General features: G+C 37.3%; 1 protein-coding gene across 3 annotated transcripts in view; it reads left to right on the top strand.

The window, feature by feature from the left end:
• The window catches only part of SLC44A1 (solute carrier family 44 member 1), a 215,318-nt gene that overhangs the window by 162,002 nt on the left and 34,638 nt on the right, over positions 1 to 18,678 (top strand). For all 3 annotated transcript variants that reach the window (XM_072604140.1, XM_072604143.1, XM_072604133.1), the window contains 4 exons: positions 2,055 to 2,144; positions 3,296 to 3,435; positions 5,170 to 5,356; positions 18,088 to 18,250. In XM_072604140.1, the coding sequence (XP_072460241.1) occupies positions 2,055 to 2,144; positions 3,296 to 3,435; positions 5,170 to 5,356; positions 18,088 to 18,250 (580 nt within the window). The remainder of the gene's footprint in view (positions 1 to 2,054; positions 2,145 to 3,295; positions 3,436 to 5,169; positions 5,357 to 18,087; positions 18,251 to 18,678) is intronic.

Here is an 18,678-nt window from a genome sequence, read left to right as displayed (position 1 = left end):
GAGACTGTTCTGTTCTTTGGCCAGAGTATGAATAAAAATTGGTAATAAGTCTTCAGGAGATGTATAAACTACTCAGAGTGACAAAGTCTGCTTCAGAGTGTATTTACTTGCACTCTGAAATTCCCTCTCTCCTTTTGTTTTTGTGGAGATAGTTTTTTCAGAATTTGACCAGCTTTTGACTAATGGTGCCCTCTCATTATATAGGGGTAATGCTTTCACAATACTGTGTCTTCAGCTTGCTTCCAGAAAGCCTATGTTTTCAAAGAAAATAGTAGACAGTCAGTTTAATGTGTCTGATAGTATGAATGGTGCCTTTAGAATTATTTTTTTTCTTGTGTTACATCAAAATACCATTGATAAATTTAGGAAAGCTCTACTCATTGACTGTTGAGTTTCTTGGCCATGAAGTAGACTTTAAGATGATAAGTGTTCCCACTTTGTATTTTAATCTGCAGAGTTTTTATTTTGAAAACAATTCTATCTAATGACACTTAATATCAGATTTTCCAGACTAGTAATATCTTAGTTGGGAGCTATAGGAACCAGAGTGTCCTTTATCACACTATTATATCATACTGTGTGTACCACCAGTGCCTACTATGTTAAAGCTTTTGACTTCAGTTTCAGTTAAGAGAAAATCTATCCAAGCATTTCTTGCATTTATGTAGTATTTTTGCTTAGGTCCCACGGACTCAATTGAAATAATACTCTTTAGGTGAAAAATCTGTGTTATTTAAGGTTTCCTTCTGTGTTGGTTCCTCTCCATTTATTGCAAAATTGAAGACTATGATAATTCAGAATATTTATTTGGGTTTGCAGGTGACCCAATGAAAACTAGACTCCTCTTCTAGTTCTATAATAATTATTGCTATACTATTTTATACCAAGTTCCTTATATATTTAAACAATGTAAAAAAAAAAGCTATAAAAGCTGTACACTCAGTGGTTTGTCATATTGTATCATTATTATTAGTCTTATAGAAATGCTTAATGTCACTGGTGGCCACTTTTGTATCAGAACAGTTTTATTTTGTAACACACATAATATATAATATATACATTTAAAAATAGGAATATTTAGTTATCTCATTTGTGAAATGGGCCTTTAGTTGTTGTAGATGACATGACAAAATATGGTCAAGCTGTGTGTTTCTGAAATACAGCTGTCCATGACCCTGCTCCCTCCTGTGTTCTTTTTGGCACACTGAACTCCAGACTATGTCACAGGCAGCAGAATTTACTTAATAATTCTTTTGTGCTTTCTTTGAATGGAAAACTTTCACACATTAAATCCCTGACCTCACTCTGAAAGTGAAACCAGTGGAGAATGGTGGGAATGAGGGGATAGGGCATTGCCTTTATGAGTCATTGTTCTCTAGTGCCACCCCATGGTGAATATGCAGCTTTTTATATTCATTATAAATTTTAAAATAGCAGAAATGAGTGGAGAGTAAAGACAATATAGTGTATTCCTTTCTGTCCCCAAGGACACAAATAGAGGCTTCACTAAACTGCTTGATCTTAATCTGAATGCATATGCTACTTAAGTGAATCAATCTATCTAGATGGAAGTCATTTTTTTCTTGTCACAAACATTATATGTCTTACTGTCTACATTTGTTTTGTTGGCGTGTGTGTGTGCATGTGAGTTCTACCCTGCTGCCTTTTGAGAGAGATGACCTGCTTCCTTCCCTGTGGCAAATCCACACTAGTCATTGTGTGCTCATTAAGTCACTATGTGCATCTGCATGGATTTTTGTCTCCTGTTTACATATGCACAGTTTGTTCTTTTGCTTTAGGTGTTACTGTTTTTCAAATGGCAGAAGTAGCTAATTCAAAATTGATAAAAAGGTTTTTCCTTCTTATCTGAGTAGAGGTTGGTTGTACATAAGTCACTTCAGAGTATCTGTATTTTTTCTAAGAAGGAATTCTTCTCCTTCAACTACTGTGATTGAAATATACTAATGCTAAGTATTTCTCTTAGTATTTTATTGTAATTTAGAATAGTTGTCCTCTGTCTTCCTTGGAATAATTGCTCTCTGTCTTCTTTGCAGTTCTATCCATGATTTTGATGGTGATAATTAGGTACATATCCAGAGTACTCGTATGGATCTTAACAATTCTGATCATACTGGGTTCCCTTGGTAAGCTGTTAATTTCTTTGCTGTTGAAAAATTTGACTTGACTGTTAATATTTACACTTAATTCTGTATCATTGCTAATATGTGTAACATTCTTAATGAATTTCTTTTGAGCCTTATGGACTCATTTCCATTGCCAGGTGTCTATTATAAACTGTTTAACATCTAGAAAATAAACTTGAAATCTAAGAATTTCTAGGTGGACCTTCCCAAATACAGTTCTGTCACTCTTGCAGAGTTAGAGATCACTAATTCAGATAAAGTGGGTAGTTCTTTGGTATTTGAAATAAGAGAAAGAAGAGATACCCAAGAGGAGATGCTGTAAGGAAAAGCAGTCAGCCCTTCCTTCTTCCCTTTTGTCTTTCCTTTCATTTTATGTCTTCCAGCATACTTCCCTTCTCAGGTGAGTTGGCTCTTCGTTCTCTTCACTTTTGCATTCCACAATGCCTCAAACAGCCCCTCCTGAGATGTTAGAGCTCTCTCTGTAGTTGGCAAGTGTTGCTGGTGTGGGAGAGAGAGAGAGAGAGAAAGAGAGGAGAGAGAGAGAGAGAGAGAGAGAGAGAGAGAGAGAGAGAGAGAGAGAGAGAGAGAGAGAATGACTTAATAACTCATTCTTCAGCTTTTTCTTCTCTGACTTTATTTTTTCCTGTTGCCTTATTCCTGGACTGTTCTTTTTCTTTCATTCCCTCATGTAATTTTTGAATGACTTTTCTTCTTTTCTTACCCTCTCAGCTGATTATCTGGCTCTCATAATCTGGTCTCTTCATCCCCCTTGACCCACACATGCCTAGAACCTCTTTCTTGTCCCTCTTCATCCTTGCCAGTGGTATAGAAGCTGTCTCTGTTTTTTTCCCTGATTCTCCCTTAACTTCAAAGACATTCATTAGTCTAACTGGGAAAGGCTAGCCTGATGCACTCCAGAATTTATACATGTCTGGGGTGGGAGAGGATATAGTGAGGAGAGGTCCCATCATGCTAGTTAAGTGCTGCAGTATCATATGTCCTCTGCCACCTATTCCTTTAAATGGTGCTGCCAGTGTACCATTGGGCATCATAGTCCTGTGGGGAGCTGTTTAGGACTCATCTAACCCAAAATTTGAATCGACATATTCTCTTGTGCCTGTCATTGCAAAAACATATATTTTTGCCCTCAGGTGGCACAGGTGTGCTGTGGTGGCTGTATGCTAAGCAGAGAAAATCTCCCAAAGAAACTGTTATTCCAGAACAGCTTCAAATAGCTGAAGACAATCTCCGGGCCCTCCTCATCTATGCCATTTCAGCTACAGTGTTCACAGTGAGTGTTTGCTCTTATTGTGGTATGTGTTTGGGTGTGGCTCGTTTATTTGTTTTTCGTTTAGACTAGTTTTGTGATGGGAAAACTTCTTACAGTTTTTATTTTCTTCTTTTGGTCATTATAGACTATTCCTATAATAGGATAAATAAAGAAAAGTCTGCCTCCCAATCCCAAGCTTTCATGGTTGTTCCTTAGTTGTTGAGCCAAACATCAAGAGCACCACTCGCCCTCTTTTTTGAAGGAGTGAAGGATTTTCGTTTTATAAGTTCTCATTTGTCCTACTGTCGTTTTCCACTAAAAGTTAATTTCTGGAAATCGGAAAATATTGCAGACACTCATTGTGTTTGACATTATTTAAAACAAAAAGTTGTAATGTTTTAAGAAAAAAGAGGCCTCTGTGTATTCATTGCATTTTCATATTTCCTGGATATTTTTTCATTTTACTAGTTTTTTTCTCAAATTGAAAAATGAAGAGTAAACCTTTCCTGTAGTATTACAAATTATTTCAAAAAAATAGATAGAGGTTGTCTCTTAATGAAGGTATATGACTAAACAGCCAAGATTTATACTTCTTTCTCCCCCCTGATTTCTCCACTGTAAAGGATGAGCTGTGACAGTCCATAACCCATAGTCTTCTGAAATGGTTATCTAGATTCTAGCTCTTAGAACAGCACCTTAACCCTAATGGACATTTACTAAACGTTGGAATCAGAGTGAGTCCTGAGTTTCTCCCTTAAGCCCACTGCCATTATGAAAGTAAAGAAATCTTTTACTAGATGTTTCCAGACTAAACATATGATGAAGTATTATGAAAGGTGTCATATGTTCTTTGTAAGACATGATCATATCTGAAAACAGCATTGACCAATAAGTGCCCACCGTATTAATACTTAAGAATCTGTATGACTCCAGGACTCCCATGATACTCCCATAAACCTTCCTTTGAACTTGGAGGTTGGTGACAGCTATGGTGCAAAGATATCTCTGCCATGCTGGTTATCTTTGGTGCTGAGGAACAGCCAGGAAGAAATAGATAGGTCGCCTCTTAAAGGAGGGCAAGTAGCTGATTTTTATACATTTGTCACACTAAAATTTAACAGGGGCTTTATATGTATAACCTTATTTTATCCTTATGACAAGTTTTTAAGAAACATAGTATAAGTAGTATTATTCCCATTTTCCAGATAATGAAACTGGGGACCAAAGATATATGTAATTTGCTGGCAGGGGCAAGTAGCAGAACCAGCAACTAAGACATAGATCCTCCAGTTTCAAGGCCAGCATTCTTTTCGTAACATAATGTTACCTCTTTAAAATGCCTTTCTTCTATTAAGTTATTATATTTCCTCTTTAAAAAAATACATATACACATATTTATGTATATATCAGTGTGTGTTTGTGTGTGTGTATTGCCTATCTCATTGCACGTGGTACAGTGCCTTCAGCCTTAATTCACATATTAAATGAAACTAATTGAGAAGTGGTGGATCAACTTGATATTTCATGTCATTGGATTTTAAATTACTTGTAGTTAAGACCTGGTTCTATTCTAGAATAATCCAAGAGTGCTGCTTTGTGCTCTTTGGGTCCTTGGATAACAACTGTTGAATGATGGAAATACCAGCCTTCTCTAATGATTGTGTTAATCTATTTAAGCTAAGATGCCATATCATTCTTGGTTTGATTTTTCACCACCTAAAATGATGACTAAAATATATGTCTCTCTCTGCCCAGGTCATCTTGTTCTTGATCATGTTAGTGATGCGCAAGCGTGTTGCCCTCACCATTGCCTTGTTCCACGTGGCTGGCAAAGTCTTCATTCACTTACCACTCCTTGTCTTCCAACCATTTTGGACTTTTCTTGCCCTTCTCCTATTTTGGATATACTGGATCATGACTCTGCTTTTTCTTGGCACTCTAGGTGAGAAAGCATGGTATTATGTGTTTTAAATGGTAAATTTGATTAGTTACATTTGTTTTAATAAGTTAAAAACACATGGAAAAAGCAGTCAACCTTCAAGCAGCTGCATTAGGCCGGCCAGACCTGTGATGGTGCCTCAAATTGCCAATATTGAAGCGTTTTAAAACAGATCCTCTGGATATAAATGCAGATCAGATCAGAAGTTAACCATTGTGCTAATCTTGGAATTTGGATTCAGTCCAAGGTGGATCCAGGAATGAAATAGTCCAGACCTCAAAGGTATCCTTCCAGATCAGACTAGAACCCTAAGACCTGCTCTTATCCAGATTTACAACTCAAAAGCTGGTCCTGAACTGAATTGACCAAATAGAGTAGAAGGAGGGGTAAAATGATTTGGGTAATAAATTTGGTGCATTTGCTTTGCTTCAGAGCCCATTTTGAGGATTCCTTCTGTGTATGTATATTAAAGTACACTAACCTGGCAGAGGGATGGGTGTGGAGAATAACTGTTTCATTATAGTGAAAAGTTCTGCATAATTATTCTTTGAAATACTGAAAGAGTGTATTCATTCCAATTTAAAGGTTTCTTATGAAGAAGGATTGTGATGTGGAAAAAATTAATTGATGTGGTTTACAGTAGTGAACCTGGTAACGCTTAAGTTTGGAGCTCAGCCTATTAGCTATATAGTAAGAGATTACCCAAATCTTGACAATAATTTCTGTGGTGATTTTAAGGTTTACAAAGTATTTTTCTTTGTTAACTACCCAATGAAGTAGGTAGTTTTATCATTACCCCATTTAGAGGGGAGAAAACAGACTTAAAAGTTATGTGACCAGCTCCAGATCATATAATTAGTGGGTTTCAGAAACAAGACTTAACCCAGGACAAGACAGATACTTTTTTCTGCTGGGCCATCTGGCCTCATTTTACTAGTCACGAATGCATGTACAAACCACCGTCCTATGAGGAGAAGTAGGTAGTGAGTGCATGGTACATCAACATAAGAATTATTTTGATTTGTTGTTTTTTGATAACATATTGCCCTGCATGTCATAGGATAGTGTGATTTAAAACTAGATTATTTAATCCCCCTCATTTTACAGCAAAGGAAATTGAGACTAGAGATGTAAATGACTTGCCAAAAGAACTGGGTGTTCTGTCCTTGAATTCAGTGGTTTTTGTATCACAGCAGTTCTTCTCATTCATTCTCTTACAGAAAGAGTAGTAGCATAATGTGTATAGAAAAGGCTGTCTGTCCCCAACTACTTTCTCCATACCTTCAGAATTTAACAGTGAAGTAGAAATAACATTTCCCTTAATCACTTCAGTTGTCCCCCATATTGCATTCTACCTGAGGCAAAGCCAAGGGATATCAATTTGGGAGCCAATTTTAGGTTGAAGAAAGGTAATCCCTGACTAGGGCACAGGCAGTGGGGTCCAAGGAATGGGTATAAATAAGAAAACTAGTTTTCTTAGCTCAGGGTACAAGGTCCCAAATTCTGAAATCAACCAGAAATCAAAATGTCAGTAGTGCCTGGGAATTACCCATTTCTCTAACTTAACTTGATCCCCCAAAGTAGAGGTATTCTACAGCTACTTTTTTGGTCCATCTGTTCAGGTAACCCTATCCCTGATTTTTCACTTGTTTCTTAAAACTCTTGGCTTCGTGTTCTCCTTCCATCGTGTGTACATTCCAGCCAAACCTGGGCAGGCAGCATGTGCAGGAGGCTGGTCTATTTCTTCCGATGCTTTTGTGTTCTCAAGGCTTGTTGAAGTCTCCTAATCCTTTATCTTCTGGATCTCACCATTGCCATTATTCCTTCTTATAGGCAAAAGGTGACCAGATTCTATTGAGCAGCATTTCTATGTAATCCTCAATATATGTATATATACACACACATACGTATGTATTTATTTATTTAGATTTTAGTTGATGCCACTATAATGTGGCTAAGAAAAAAAACCTATTATAGTTATGATTTCTCTGAGGCTACTAGAATCTGACATTGTAACTTGGGAATTTTTCTCAAACAGATCTTTTTGGCGTGTTGGCTTAATTTTAGTCACTAAGTGAATAGCTAATAAACTTTGAGGAGTTTTTTCCTTGCAGGTTTGTAATTCATCTCAGAATCAAGTAAGCACTTTAAAATGTTTGCAAGCTATAATTTTCATTTTACACAATAAGTCTAAAGATAACATGAAGTATTAACAGATATATGAATCATTTATTTTTCATGAGACTATCTTTAAAATGAGATTAGACTTGATGATCTCCAAAGTCCCCTTCACCTTTAAGTCTTATGATTCTGTGATGTTATTGGCCAAGCAGTTTTCACTAGATATTTTTCTAATCAATTCAGCAAATATGTATTGATTATGTACCATATTCAGAAAAAGAAGAGTTCTTTATTGACCAGAGGAGTGTGAAGGAGTTGAAACTAAAGCTTGACCTTGAAGAATGCATGGAATTTAAAGAGGCAAACTAATGGTGAGAAAGGCATTCCAAATGGGAGAAACAGGAATAAAAGAAGGCATTCAGACTGGAGTGATAACAGAGATTATGAATTAGGCCTGATTATTGAGGAACTTGAATGCCAGATAGGAATTTGAATAGTCAGTGTATGCAGTTCATTATAGGTTTTTAAGTGAGGGTATAATAGAAAACATGGTGTGATGGATAGAATTCGAGAACTGGCATAAGGAAATCTCAGGTAGAATTCCACCTCCAGCATTTCCTAGCTTCCTGACCACATGCTAGTTGCTTAATCTAGATTTTTTCATGTAATGCCCATAGTACCTAATTCAGAGAGTTACTGAGAGACTCAATTGAATGAATGCAGAGGACTTTGGAGCTCTAAATAAACATGATGATGATGATGATGAGGAGGAGGAGGAGGAGGAGGAGGAGGAGGAGGAGGAGGATGGGTTGATAATGCAAAGTACCAAAGAGGAGAATTGAATATAGTGAAGAGTCAGAGATGACTCAAAACACTTTCAGGCCTGGGTAAATGGTGTTATGTATTACAGATAAAAATGAGAAAATTAAGAAGAGAGAATGGTTTGATGTATAAGTTATCTTTTGAACATTAAGCATCTTAGATTTGCACAAATGTTGTTTTTTCCCCAATTGTTTAATTTTTTTATTATTTTTTAAATTTCCACCAATCACTTTCATTCATCATATACCATAGCCTTATTTCCATTATCTCCTTAGGGTTGCTACTGTGAGACTGCCTTTCAGTTGAGACCAATGTATTATGAAAATCTTTGGGTATTTGTATATTTAAAACCATTTTGGTGGTGGGGATAGAGGTGTCCCATGTGGGTGTACCTATTAAAATCTCTTCTATCGCAGACAGTCCTGGAATGAGGTTCTAATGTAACCATTTCCTTGAATTACTTTTTTTAGCATTGTAAATTTTTCCATTCAGATAATATATTTCCTTCATTTTAATTAGTTTAGTTAATGCATAATAAAATTTAAAGGATAATCTCCTATAAACTCCTTAGTCATCCTAATGAGTAAATATTTTGTAAACATTACAATTTTATTTTAAATTTGAATGGTTTAAGAATTTTATATTAATCTTCCCTTTATCATTGTATGGGACATTTTCATTTTTTTAGCCCTTTCGTTGTTACCAAATACATATTCTTCTGGTACAATAATAGTGCTTTTGAGATACACAATTCTTTCCATCTGGCTGCTACTTTCAAAACAGAGCTGTGTGTTTTAGTATTCTAAAGATGTTTAACAAGTTTAATAAAGGTAACCTCCCATTTCATAAAATTGTTGTGAAAGACCTATTGAAATAAAATGGCTGAAAAGTTTGAATTCAGAGCTCTATCCTCACAATGAAAAACTATCCTTTCTTTCCCACATCACTATACCTGTGTGTGTATCTGTACATATATATATGTATGTATGTATATGTGTATATATTATGTCCTAGAGAGTTGCCTGTTTATTTTAATATCATGAGGTCTTAGGTTATTAGTATTCAAGAGTCTGTTTCCTTTCTCTTCCATTATAATACAGTTTCAGAAGGAGCCAGTGCTAGGGAAGGAAAGAGAGAGGGGGCTCTTGGGGAAGAAAAGAGTATGTTCCCGACATTCATAACCTCATAAGTTTAGAGCTGGAAGGAACTTCTGGGACCATCTAGTCCAAACCTCTTATTTTACAGAGAGGAAATGGAGGCTGAGGGAAGTTACATGACTTCTCCAGGGTCACACAGATTTGAGTCCAAGTCCTCTAAGACCCTTGATAAAGGGAGTTCTTCACTGGGAGCTCCTACATCAATGAAAATCAGAACTTTGGTTCCAAAAATTTATATGAAGAAAATGTAACACTGCTTTCTTCATTAATCAAGGTTGCAGTCATGGCAAGATTTACTTGACCCAGCCAGTAATATAAACAGAGATGATAAAAGTTATAAAGCAAGCAAGGGAGATAGGTCTACCAAGAGAATTGTTTTTAAATTTTTTGTCCAGAAGCTTTTCAACAACATAAGAACACTATTAGGAAGATTAGCGGCGGAGCCAAGATGGCGGAGTAGAAAGACGCACATACACATAGCTCCGAGCCCACAACCCACAGAACGGCTAGAGGGGACCAACTCATGGTGAATTCTGCACCCAGAGGCCACAGAATATTGGAGCGAGGGAGATTTCTGTTCCGGAGAGACCTGCAAACCTCTCACGGGGGGTCCTTCGCGCTGCGGACTGGGCGCCGGGACTGGGAGCTGAGTGCAGCCCTGCAGCGGCCACAACACCGTGAGGAAAAGATCCAAGCGGGCTACGGGGACGGGATCTCCAGCGGCCACGCGGGTCCCTCCACCCACAGAGGGACCTGCAAACCTCTCGCAAAAGGTCCGTCACGCTGCAGACGCGGAGCCCAGCCCAGACCTGCGACGGCCGCGGCTCCGAGAGGTACAGATCCGAGCAGGCTTCAGGGATGGGATCTCCAGCGGCCGCACAAGCCCCTCCACCCACAGGTGACGCGGGTCGGTGAGAGAGTCTCTTTGGCGGGTCGAGAGGGGAGTGGGGTGCCCCCATGATTCGGGCCCCCTGGGAGGTAGAAGCTGAGAGGTGGCTGCAGACCAGGCCTCCCCAAGGGGGCAGGAGCCTGGATCCATTGTGGAAGGTCTGTGCATAAACCCCCTGAGGGAACTGAGCCTGAGAGGTGGCCCTGCCCCGACCTGACCACCTGAACTTAATTCTCACACTGAATAGCAGCCCTGCCCCCGCCAAAAGCCCTAAGGCAGGAAGCAGCATTTGAATCCCAGTCCCCAAATGCTGGCTGGGAGGACCAGGAGGCGAGGTGGGTGCGAGGAGAATATTCAGAGGTCAAGTCACTGGCTGGGGAGAATACCCAGAAAAGGGAAAAGAAATAAAACTATTGATGGCTACTTTCTTGGAGAACAGACATTTCCTCCCTTCCTTTCTGATGAGGAAGAACAATGCTTATGATCAGACAAAGACACAGAAATCAAGGATTCTGTGTCCCAGCCCACCCAATGGGCTCAGGCCATGGAAGAGCTCAAAAAGAATTTTGAAAATCAAGTTAGAGAGGTGGAGGAAAAACTGGGAAGAGAAATGAGAGGGATGAAAGAGAAGCATGAAAAGCAGATCAGCTCCCTGCTAAAGGAGAACCAAAAAAATGTTGAAGAAATTAACACCTTGAAAACTAGCCTAACTCAATTGGCAAAAGAGGTTCAAAAAGCCAATGAGGAGAAGAATGCTTTCAAAAGCAGAATTAGCCAAATGGAAAAGGAGATTCAAAAGCTCACTGAAGAAAATAGTTCTTTCAAAACTAGAATGGCACAGATGGACACTAAGGACTTTATGAGAAAGACAGATATCACAGAACATAGCGTGAAGATTCGAAAAATGGAAGATAATGTGAAATATCTTATTGGAAAAACAACTGACCTGGAAAATAGATTCAGGAGCGACAATGTAAAAAATTCTGGGACTACCTGAAAACCATGATCAAAAGAAGAGCCTAGACATCATCTTCCATGAAATTATCAAGGAAAACTGCCCTGAGATTCTAGAACCAGAGGGCAAAATAAATATTCAAGGAATCCACAGAACACCGCATGAAAGAGATCCAAAAAGAGAAACTCCTAGGAACATTGTGGCCAAATTCCAGAATTCCCAGGTGAAAGAGGAAGATTAAAATCTCCAGGAACAGTATGCAACTACTGTTGCCATCCCAGCTATCCTTAGTCCATTTCAGCCACCGTTGCCTCAGCCACTACTGGTGACAGTTCACACACCTAGTCTAGGTGACCCATTCATTGCTACTGCTACAGCATTCAGATTAGCTTTTCTTTTGCCACTATAGAGTCAACTCTCAGCCTGGTTGCCCTGCTCTTCTAGAGCTACCCCATCTAGGCTAGAGGCCTCTGGGTAAGAGCTCTAATGTCCACCATGAGCTACAAAGTTCCTGCTTCTATAACTCTCATTCAGGATGTAAGAAATCTTTCTATGATCATTTCTATCCCTGAATGGATGTAAATAAAGCAAAGTAACTGAATGAAAGTAAAATAGGTACGGTAGAGGGACAAGAATGAATAGGAATTAATTCTCTGAAGTCTAGAGGCCACACTAACAATACAGTAACAGTAACCTCCAATTCCATTATTATTTCCCTGGAAGGAGGAGGAGTAACAAGGAAAAAGGAGTGAGATATAGCAAAGGAGAGTTAATAAAAGACCCAGGACCAGAAGCCATAAGGAACAGGTAATGTAAAATGTGCCCTTTAGCAGTCACTGTAGTTTGAGCTTCATTTTTCACCAGAATAGGAGAAGGGATCCTTCCTGCTTTTGCAGTTATGCACATTTTTAAATTGATCTTTTATTTTTTTCCAATTACATGAAAAATAATTTTTAACGTTTTTAAAATTTTCAGTTCCAAAATTCTCTCCCACCGCTCATTAAGAAGGCAAGAAATTTAATATGGTTTATACATGTTCAGTCATGTAAAACATATTTCCATATTAGTCACGTTGTGAAAGAAAAGATAGACCTCCCCCCTGGTAAAAACACCAAAATAAAATAAAGTAAAAAACAACATGCTTCAGTCTCCATTCAGGCTGTCAGTTTTTTCTCTAGAGGTGCACAGCATTTTCCATCTTGGGTCCCTCAGAATTGTCTTAGATCATTATATTGCTGAGAACAGCCAAGTCATTCACATTGATCGTCATACTATATTGTTGCTTCTGAGTCCAGTGTTCTCCTGGTTCTACTCCCTTCATTTTGCGAAAGTCTTTCCAGGTTTATCTGAAAACATCCTGCTCATTATTTCTTGTAGCACAGTGGTATTCCATCCCAATCATATATCACAGCTTGTTCAGTCATTTCCCAGCTAATGGGTATCCTTCCAATTCTTTACCACCACCAAATATTTTTGGACGTACAGGTTCTTGTGCCCTTTTTTTAATCTCTTTAGAAAACAGACCTAGTAGTGGTATTACCGGGTCAAAGGGTATGCATAGTTTTATGACTTTGGGGGCCTAGTTCCAAATTGCTCTTCAGAATGGTTGGAACAATTCACAACTCCACCAACAATAAGCAAATGCTTTTAATTTTTCATGTCTCTTCATTTAAAACCCCTTTTAAAAAGTGTTGGAAAAGAGAAGCGTCTGGGTTGGAAAGAACAATGTATTTTTTTATTTTCATAAAAATACTAATATTTTAATTTCTAGTCATAGATACAGTGCATGTAAATAAGCTCTTTGGAGGATGGCCTTGATAATTTTTAAGAGTGTAAAAAGGTTCTGAGACCAAAAGTTTTGAGAACTTTTTTTTTTGTAATTTTAAGCTTTACTGGTTTTTTATTTTAATTTATTTATTTTTAGCTTTCAGCATTCACTTCCATAAGATATTGAGTTCCAAAATTTCTCCCCATCTCTCCCCTTCCCCCATCCCCAAGATGGCATGTAAATTGATACAGGCTCAACATGCACATTCATATTAAATATGTTTTCACATTAGTCATGTAGTACAAAAGAACTAGAACCAATGGGAGAAATGACGAGAAAGAAAGAACAAAAAGAGAGACAGAGAGAGCAAATAATAATCTTCAGTCTGCATTCAGATTCCTTTTCCGGGATGTGGACAGCATTGTCCATCAGGAGTTTTTTGGAGTTCTCTTAGATCTTTGCATTGCTAACAAGAGATAAGTCTGTCAAAATCAGTCATCGCTAACTGTGGCTGTTATTGTATGCAGTGTTCTTCTGGTTCTGCTCACTTCACTCAGCATCAGTTCATATAAATCTTTCCAGGTTTTTCTGAAGTTCACCTGCTCATCATTTCTTAGAGCACAATAGTATTCCATTACATTCCTGTACCACTGCTTATTCAGCCATTCCCCAAATGATGGGCATCCCCTCATTTTCCAATTTTTTGCCATCACAAAAAGAGTTGCTATAAATATTTTTGTATAAGTAGGGTCTTACCCTTTTTTTTTTTAAATCTCTTTTCTGGATTAAAATTTATGCACATTTTTATAGCCATTTAGGAATAGTTCCAAATTGCTCTCTGGAATGATTGAATCATTCACAGCTCCATCAACAGTGCATCAGTGTTCCAATTTTCTCACATCCCCTCCAATATTTGTCATTTCCCTTTTCTGTCACATTAGCCAATCTGATAGGTGTGATGTGATACCTCAGAGTTGTTTTGATTTGCATTTCTCTAATCCATAGTGATTTAGAATATTTTTCTTATATGACTTTAGATAGTTTTAATTTCTTCCCCTGAAAACTACTTGTTCATATCCTTTGACCATTTATCAATGGGAGAATGTCTTATATTCTTATAAGTTTGATGCAGTTCTCTGTATAGTTTAGAAATGAGGTCTTTGTCAGAGAAACTGGTTATAAAAATTCTTTCCCAGTTTTTTCCTAATCTTGATTGCATTGGCTTTGTGCAAAAACTTTTCAATTTAATGTAATCAAAATTATCCATTTTGCATTTCATAATCTTTTCTATCTCTTGTTTGGTAATAAATTCTTCCATTCTCCATAAATCTGAACAGGTAAACTATTTCTTGTTCTCCCAGTTTGCTAATAGTGTCAGTCTTTATATCTAAATCATGTACCTATTTGGACTTTATTTTGGTATATGGTATATTGGTCTATGCCTAGTTTCTGCCATACTATTTTCCAGATTTCCCAGCATTTTTTGTCAAATAATGAGCTCTTATCTCAGAAGCTGGAGTCTTTTGGGTTTATCGAACAGGAGATTACTATAGTCATTGAGTACTGTGTCTTGTGTACCCAACCTATTCTACTGATCCACCACTCAATTTCTTAGCCAGTACCAAGTAATTTTAATGATTGTTGCTTTATAATCCAATTTAAAATCTGATATGGCTAGGCCACCTTTGCTAGCATTTCTTTTCATTAATTCCCTTGATATTCTGGACATTTTGAGAACAATGTGTTTCATCTACCAGATAATGAACAAATCAAAGAAAACTTGACCTAGCAAATTCTTCACTGTAACTAAGAGGTAAAACTTCTATAAAACTACATGGTGAAACATTACTAGAAGCAATGTAAGAAATACATTTAGATATGTTAATATGGAATCTCCTTCTTCCAGTACAGATCACAATTCCCCTTCACCTTCTTATCTTATCTAATATTTACTTCTCCATAACTTTCATAAATTTTCCATAGAAAGTATGCATCCAATATGAGTACCAACAAACCATAGATTGTTTGTTGTCTTTAATTCTTGCTACATGACTGTCTCCCTCCTTTTCCAAACCTAAGTTTCCTTTTTTTATGCTACTTCTTGTGTGCAGACCATCATTGGAATTAAGCTGCAGCCTACTTATACATCCACCATTCATCATTCTTTTTCTTTTTAGCTCCATGTAAAAATACCAATAGATAGAATAAATCATCTAGTAAGATTATAATCTGGTCTCCTCCCCCCCCCCCCAATAAAAAAAAAGAAGCAGAAGAAACAATAAAAGAACAATTCATAGGAATGAAAAATAACAGAGCAACTAAAAGCAAATTTAGTCAACTAAAAATCAATGAAAAATAAAAATAAAATTGGATCCTTTCCCCCAAGATGGCACTGAAGGTGAAGAAGGAAGTCATTGTCATCCCCCCGACAGAAGCCAAGTCCAAGGCCATGAAGGCCAAGAAGGTAGTGTTGAAGGGTATCCATAACCACAAAAAAAAGATCTGAACATCCCCCCCCCCTTCCAGTAACCCAAGACAATAAGATTTCAGAGGCAGTCCAAATACCCTCAGAAAAGTGCCCCTCAGAGAAACGAGCTTGATCACTATGCCATCATTAAGTTTCCCTTGACCACTGAGTCTACTATGAAGAAGACTGAGGACAACAACACCCTAGTCTTCATTGTGGACATCAAGCCCAACAAGTATCAGATGGTAAAGAAGCTGTATGACATCGACGTGGCCAAGGTCAACGCACTGATTCGGCCTGGTGGAAAGAAAGCCTATGTCCAACTTGCTCCAGACTATGATGCTTTAGATGTTGCCAACAAAATTGGAATCATCTAAATTGTGTTCAGCTATCCCACTCCACACACAATAAAAAGTTTTCCAGGATAAAAAAATAAAAATAAAATTGAAGAATAAGTTCATAATGTAACAGAACTTTAAAAGCAACTAATGGAAATGCAAGACAGAGTAACAAACCTGGAAGAAAAAAGTTTGAGCCTTAGCTTAATCAGGATTCCAGGGAATATCAAAAAAGAAGGTTGGACCCTAGATATTATACTTGAGAAATTAATTGGAGACAGTTTTCAAGGAAGTACAAGATCTGCCAGTATACCTCAAGTGAAACAGATTCATAGAACTTCAGCATGGAAAGAGACAAAATTCAACTCTCCTACACATACAAAAAAGATACAATTCCAGAAGGAAAATATAGAAATTACCTGCCAAAAATATCTAATAAAATCTCCTTAGACTTCTCAAGAACAACACAAGAAAAACAATGAATCTAGAATACTAGAATATCTAGACCTAAAAGACATGGAACTAAATTTAGAGATCACATATCTTGGAAAGTTGAGCATACTATTTGAAGACAGAAGATTGACATTCAGACTCCCAACAGGTTGGAGCTAGGGCCCTGGCTTCCTTCCACAGGTGGTTTTTCCCATTCCTGATTGTCCATGGGAGAGCTGCTCTCACCAGACAGCACCAAGAAGGCATGAGAAGGAGATGGAGGAGGGTGACTGTGATGAGCTAGATAAGAAAAGAAACTGTAGGTCATCCCTGAGATATGTGTCTGACTAACGTGTCTAATCCGCAGCTGGAGCTCACTGAGGTTCTCAAGGCAGAACTCTGCTTGGTGACACTTCCTTCATACTCTTGATTCTTCCATTTGGCTTTGGAATGGAAACGGAGGAAATGGAGCCATAATCGGCAGCCGTGGTAGCACCAGATAAGATGGTTCTAGGTCCTACAACTGAAGGGGTACTGGGCCCTCCTTTGGCTTCCTGAAAAGACCTAAATATAGCATGTATACCTGACTTTCCTTGACAGGGGAACTTTCCATCTCAACTGTGTTTGAACATTTGAGGTTGGGGTTGGGGGGTAGGGGGGGTTGAAGTTTTGGTTTTTTTTGGTTGAGAAAGATGGCACATTAAGCCCTCTGAACCTGATACACAGAAGCTTTTCTGTCTCCTCTCTAGAGAGGCACCTCTTTCTTCTCTGTCTTCTATTCATGAAATTAATTTACAAATTTAATGCAACCCTAATCAAAATACAAGTGGGCTTCCTCATGGTCCTTGATAAAATCATAACAAAACTTAATGTAAAAAAACACAGATAAAATAACATGAAGGGACCCCTTAAGGAATAAAAGGATGATGAAGGTATGCTTGTACTTTCAGACTTCGAGGCATATTACAAAATAGAACTTGTCTTGGCCAAATTTTGTTAATGGTACAATGGAACAGAATGGTGATATAAGTAATAAAACAAAAGGTATACCGACAGGACTAATGTTTGAGGTGCCTTTCAAAAATAAAAACTGGGGAAGGATTCATTATTAGAATGAATGAAATGAAAATAAATAAATTATTCTGCAAGTTTTCTCAAAATTTCTATCTCTGACCTACTTTACAAGTTCATAATTTCCTTCTCTTTATTCAATACAAATCTTTCCATTTCTCCCTCTATTCTTGTCCCCAACCCTCCCAGAACCAGAAGTAGAATAATTTCAATATAAGAAAAAATATATAACCAAGGAAAAAAACTAGTAAAGGAGGATAGGGCAAATATAATAAACAACATAACATAAAATTTCTAAAGAATTCATAAAAATATCTATTCCTAAATGAATAGGTTTGGAATTTTTTATCATGAAGTAGAAAGCCATCATCAAATATTAATATTTCTATATATAGAAAGGACAGAAAATGGGCAATATATAATAAAACCGCAAGTCTATTACATACAGCTTGTTTTTTTCAATATATATTAAATTCAACAGAGTAGTAACGACATTACCCTGCTTGTCACTGCCCCCATCTTGCCTTCTATTCTGTTCAGTGTGTTTTAAAAAGGATACTTCATAATAAAATAGAGCTATCACTTCTGGTGTCTTTTTTAAAAGTCAGTTTAGGTTGGAAATGGAATTATTCTTTCTAATTTAACACATGTACTTTCTAAATTGATACTAAACATTCAATTTCCTTCTTTTTTTCTACTTTTTTTTAAAATTAGGTAGTCCTGTTCCAAAGGGTGAATTTGTGGAATTTGAAGTTTCTGGCCCTCTGCAGTACATGTGGTGGTACCATGTGGTGGGGCTGGTCTGGATAAGTGAATTCATTCTAGCCTGTCAGCAGATGACTGTGGCAGGAGCAGTAGTAACATATTATTTTACAAGGTGAGAACTTAAAATTGTCTGAAATTTCAGAAGTTCATTGGAAATAACTAGGGACCCAGCTCTCTCAAAGGTACGTCTTAAATGCTTGTTCACTTTTTTTTAATGTTTAACAAAATAATTCATCTTACTGTACCCTACATAGGACATATATAGGTATTTCTTTATATGTATATACCTTCTGCTTTGGAGAAAAATCAACTAAAATATTGGGAAGTTAAGATTTTTCTTTCTTGAAAATAGGATTTGTGAATTGTTGAAATTCTATAGAAGTATTGGGTCAGAACTAGGACTAAAATTTTGTTTGATTCAGGGCTCAGGGTCAAATCCAAGATTACATAGCTTCCCATAATGATGATTTACCTTGACAGATTTTATGTTTTTATTTATGTGTTCTGAGTGGTAAATCGTGACTAGTAAATGCCTTCAAA

This window comes from Notamacropus eugenii, chromosome 1, assembly GCF_028372415.1.
Source record: "Notamacropus eugenii isolate mMacEug1 chromosome 1, mMacEug1.pri_v2, whole genome shotgun sequence".
Classification (NCBI taxonomy): Eukaryota; Metazoa; Chordata; class Mammalia; order Diprotodontia; family Macropodidae; genus Notamacropus; species Notamacropus eugenii.
Note: the sequence above shows the minus strand (reverse complement) of the source record. Positions and strands in the feature narration are given on the sequence as shown.